Here is a 5,083-nt window from a genome sequence, read left to right as displayed (position 1 = left end):
TATGGGGAAGTGTAAAAGGGGAGTATACACAACTATACCTTTATATTTGTCACATAAATATATAAATGTAAAGCAGATATCAAAGTTGGATTCAAAACTTAGGAGGTAAAATTATCTCTGTTAATCAACAAGAATGAAAACAAGGCCTGTGGTCCCTAATTATTTAAGTTAATGTTCTATTCTGTTCTCCTGGAAAGATAAGACCTTAAACTGTCAACCTTTTTATTGAAATTATTCTTTTATTAAAAAATTCACTAACTTCTATGCCCATATCTACTATTTACCCAAAACTTACTCTTAGATATCAACTCATTAATTTGGAAGAGAAAATACTTGACTTTTTGCCTTTTAGCATGAGTAGTCTTTCGGTTGGAATAAATCATTAATATTTTATTTAAAATTATGTTTACCGGTAGCTTACTCTTCCTTCTCTCTCTTTATTTTTAAACAGAAATTGTCATTGATTTTTCAGCTTAAACTGATGAAATACATTTGTGGAGATAAAAAATTAAAATGGAAGTCATGTTTTTATTAATTTAATTTACATGATCAATCTTTAGAAAAATGCTATTCGTAACCTTCTTATACCATAATTTTTTTACTTAAACCATGTTTATATACATTTCCATCTTAAAGTAATCCTGATATTATACTATTATTGAAAGTAAGGGAAATAGAACTACTCAATAGACCCAAAAGTTACTTCCTAATCTATTGAGGAAAAAAAAAAAAAGTATTATTCTGACTAGTAGAAGATATAATTTCACTATTTTTTAAAATAATTTTATTGTCTGTAAAACAAAAGATATATGGGAATTGATTTGCTCGTACTTTGTAGGAAATGGATAAAGATGTCTGACAAAGGGTGTAATTAATCCTATAAACTACCAAATATTCTAGTAGAAATAAGCCATTTTTAAATAGGAAAGTGCTTCTCCTTTAATTTGGTACTCTCGTTTGCCTTCTTTTCTGAGACAAGCAACCTGAATGAAACTAATGGAACTTGTGTGTCCTTAAAATATTGAGTGACAAAGAAAAATAGCTATGGTCAAGATAGGTTTGATACATCTTACATCTCTGCAGTATAGAGATTTGATTTAATCTTTTTATAGTTTGTGAAAGAGTTCTGAAAAATATCTCTTTGTATGTGATAGGCATCAGCTTGTGGCAAAACTGGTAAGCAAAAAATCTTGTAGTTGCTATTCCCTGCCAGGCATTTAAACATATTCAACATATTTGTTTCTAAATTCATGATATCTAAAGTACAAGATCATGTAATCAGATTATTCAATATGTTCAAAATAAAATTAGAATATCTAGTCTACGTCTGTCTCTCAACAGAATGTAAGTCCCCTGAGAGGAAGGCTTATTCTATTACTGGAACCTCCACACCCAGAACGGCATTTGGGAAGTAGCGGTGCTCAATAAATATTTGTAAAATAAATAAATGGATGCATAAAAAGTCAATGTTCAGTTAATGTTTAGGAACTAAATAAGGATATTCAGTTGTTATTGACAATAAAAATGTGTTTAAAAACACACTTATAATTTTTCCCTATTAATAGATTTTTCCATTTATCTTTGAAACAGGAAATTGGAATGTGATATAGACAACGCTTCTGTTGCCAGGCACAACGCAGCGGTGCAGCGAACGCTGTGTGGGCTCCGTCGTCATGTGACGACTGCTCGCACTGCTTATTTGCTGGGTGTCAGTGTCCTTGGGTGAATTCTTAAACTTAAGGAACCACAGATTCTTCTTTGAAAAAAACTGAGGAAAATCAGAACTCGTGTGAAAACATTATGACTAAATGAATATGTGTATATAATAATCTTGATCAGTAATGCTAAGTATTGTTATCGTGTTATACAGTATTACCTTCTTTCTTCATTCCTGCTCTAAAACACTTTCTTAATCGACAATATCTACATTGATTCCGTTTGTCCTTGTCGACAACGCATTGACGACTGAACCTATAATATCAAAAAAAAAAAAAAGATGTATTAGTTTGCAGAAAATTATTTATGGAAAAAAGCAAATAAGTAGACAAATAGACTTTAAATATGTATGGCCAAATTTGGCCCAACAGAAAGGAGGTATAAGGACAATTAACTATGATTTTTCTGTCTCACGATCAGCATGGATATAAAAATACAAGCCTTACCTCTCGTGCAGTCTTTATAATAAAACCGAATGAAATCTCACTTTTGCCCAGTGTCCTATTCATTTCTATCATGAGCCATGAAAGCCAAACCTAATTTAAAAATCTTTGGCATACAAATTTTAATTGCTTATTGCTAAATGTTTTTGGTGTGATGGAGAATATATTGGAACATCATTCCTCTGCATTTTCACGCTTTTCTCACTTGAAATATGCTTCGATTAATTTTAAATGGGCCTCATATCCAATCGACATGCTGAGCTACACATCGAAAGGCAGTTGAGAACGGCACTAACACTACAGTTTGCACAATTAGCTACCACCTGCCACCACCTGGCCTCCACTCAAATGGCTACAATCAGAAAAAACAAACAAACAAACAAACGCAGACGATAACAACTGTTGATGAGGATGTGGAAAAAATAGGAACCCTCGTACGTTGCTGGTTATAACAGAAAATGATTCAGCTGCTTAGGAGGAAGTTGGGCAGTTTTTTTTAAAAGTTAAACACAGAGTTACTGTGATTCAGCAATCCGCCCCTAGGTGAATACCCACGAGAAACGAAATCATATGTTCATACAAACATTTGTACACAAACGTCCCTAGCAGCATTATTCATAATAGCCAAAAGGTAGGGACAACCCAAATGCCTAGTAGCTAACGAATAAGCAAACTGTGGTACCCCCACAATGGATATTAAGAGGAAGGGAGTACTGATAACTGCTATGACATGCATGGACCTTCGAAACAGTATTCTAAATGAAAAAAGTCAGACACAAAAGGGCACATATTGCATAAAATTTAAGATACATCAAATGTCCAGAAGAGGCAAATCTACAGAAACAGGAAGTAGACTACCGGTTGCCTCTCCTTAGTGGGAGGCGGAGTTGGGGGAAAAGATAGTGAGGTTTCTTTACAGGTGGTGAAAATATTCTGAACTGATTGCAGTGATGGTTGCACAGCTCTATGGACATATTAAAAAACTAAACTGTACACTTAAAAATAAAAGAGTATGTTCTCTGGATGTAGTCCTGAGCTTGATTTCCAGGTCCACCATTCCCTCTCCACAGAACTTGGGAATGCTATTTAACTCCCCCCGACCCCCTCACCCCCATTAATTTACAATCATTAAGACAAGGAGGACTTGTCATAAAGGGTTAAGACCTTGGGTAAATATTGATCATGTAGTAAGCAATAACATCTCTTCACAATTCTAGCCTAAAATTACCCCTATGTATGATGTGTTCCTGATTATTTATAGTTGGTTATTAATAATAAGAATAAAAAACATATTTTGTGACCTATACGAGAAGATATTTCTTCTATAAAACAAGGGTGGCCACTTAAAATTGAATGATCATAAAACCTACTGGAATGGAGCAGGAAGATATACTTCAGGGGGAGGAAAGAGCAAAATTCATTGGGAATGCACAGCTGAGACTCACGAGGGCGGACCAGATACCTATAAGCATGACAGAACACGTCCAATTAACATTAAATTTACACAAAAATGGGGAAATATTAGGCTCCTACTGTGTATAACATCCTGGTGTAGGGATTAAACAGAGGACTATTACCTGTCACCCCTGTTCATGGAACATATACCTTAGCAGAATGCACACACAAGTTTACAAATAGCCACAATACATATCGTAACGGGAAAAGTATCGAGACGGTCATTTAAAGCGCTTTCAGAGAAAACGCCCCACTCCATGGATCAGTTAGAGTGGCAATGAAATTCGTAAATCTAACAAAATGGACAAATCTGAGACCAGGACAACTTGATCTTAATGAAACCTTTATGCCCCTCGACTTGCATCAGGATCGTAACTATTTTTCAAATAGAACATTATGGCGGTTGCCTAATAGCACATGACGTAAGGAAGGCTGAGGTGACAGCGGCACCCCCGATGGGAAGAGGGGAGCAGTTAACTGCACACGTCGTTGGAGTAGCTTTTAAATTTCCCAGAGTGGCCGTGTGAACACTCCTTTCTCACTTTTCCCAGGCAGGAAGGGCGGAAATCCTCACAGGCCTTTGTGCTGATGTTCTGTGATTCTTAAACCTCTTTGCTGGACTCAGTTATTTGGATAATCATTTTTCATATATATGTACTCCGCTTTTAACAGAACTGGTGGCTTACGTATCGTTTATGTGTTATTTTGTATTTATTTTAGTTGATAGTGTTGGAAATTTACTTCATCTACTTTTCGCCTTTAGAGTGTTGATGCATACAAAAGCAAGACCCATCTAAATATTATTTTTTGTTTACTGAGAAGGTTTTAAAGTGAATGATTTACACTTTTTGACCTACTAAGCTTTCCTGGAAAAATTACTAGAGAACACCAGTTAGATATTCGGGATGACATGTCAACTTTTTTTGACATCTCTAGAAATGAAATGGCATCATGCTGGAACAGAGTTAAGTTCTTCCCAAATATACATTTTGTTCCTAAAACAACATAGGGTTCCTAAAACCTTACGTACGCCTTTCATTGGCAGAACAAACGCAGATATTTTTCTGTCATAATCAGTCACTTTTAATAGCCCATATTTAACATAGATATAATCTGCATTTAATAACTGTCATTTGAATACTCAGTGTGGAATTTCTAACTCTATACTGTGCTGTGTTGTTGACTAGATATTTTTTGGAAAAAACAAACAAACAAACGAAACAGCCTACTAGAAATGTAGGGCACATACAATGTAAGACAGTAAGTTTCAGACAGTAGTTACCTCTGAGAGAGAAGAGAGGTAGAGAGGTGACGGAGAGGTGTCACTATGTTGGGTGGTAAGGTTGTGCAGTTTTTTATGTGCATTTTATAAGCCTGAATGGTTCATAATGAGAACCACCTTGTGAATGCGTCCTGCCTACACACCCGCACATCCTCAGTCTTAATGTAGCTTACAGATTTTGTTCTCA

General features: G+C 35.4%; 1 protein-coding gene across 2 annotated transcripts in view; it reads right to left on the bottom strand.

The window, feature by feature from the left end:
- The window catches only part of HNF4G (hepatocyte nuclear factor 4 gamma), a 97,146-nt gene that overhangs the window by 15,699 nt on the left and 76,364 nt on the right, over positions 1-5,083 (bottom strand). For both annotated transcript variants that reach the window (XM_023534612.1, XM_023534613.1), the window contains one exon: positions 1,877-1,971. In XM_023534612.1, coding sequence (XP_023390380.1) covers positions 1,877-1,971 — 95 coding nt within the window. The remainder of the gene's footprint in view (positions 1-1,876; positions 1,972-5,083) is intronic.

The sequence above is a fragment of the Pteropus vampyrus genome, unplaced genomic scaffold (assembly GCF_000151845.1).
Source record: "Pteropus vampyrus isolate Shadow unplaced genomic scaffold, Pvam_2.0 Scaffold127, whole genome shotgun sequence".
Classification (NCBI taxonomy): Eukaryota; Metazoa; Chordata; class Mammalia; order Chiroptera; family Pteropodidae; genus Pteropus; species Pteropus vampyrus.
Note: the sequence above shows the minus strand (reverse complement) of the source record. Positions and strands in the feature narration are given on the sequence as shown.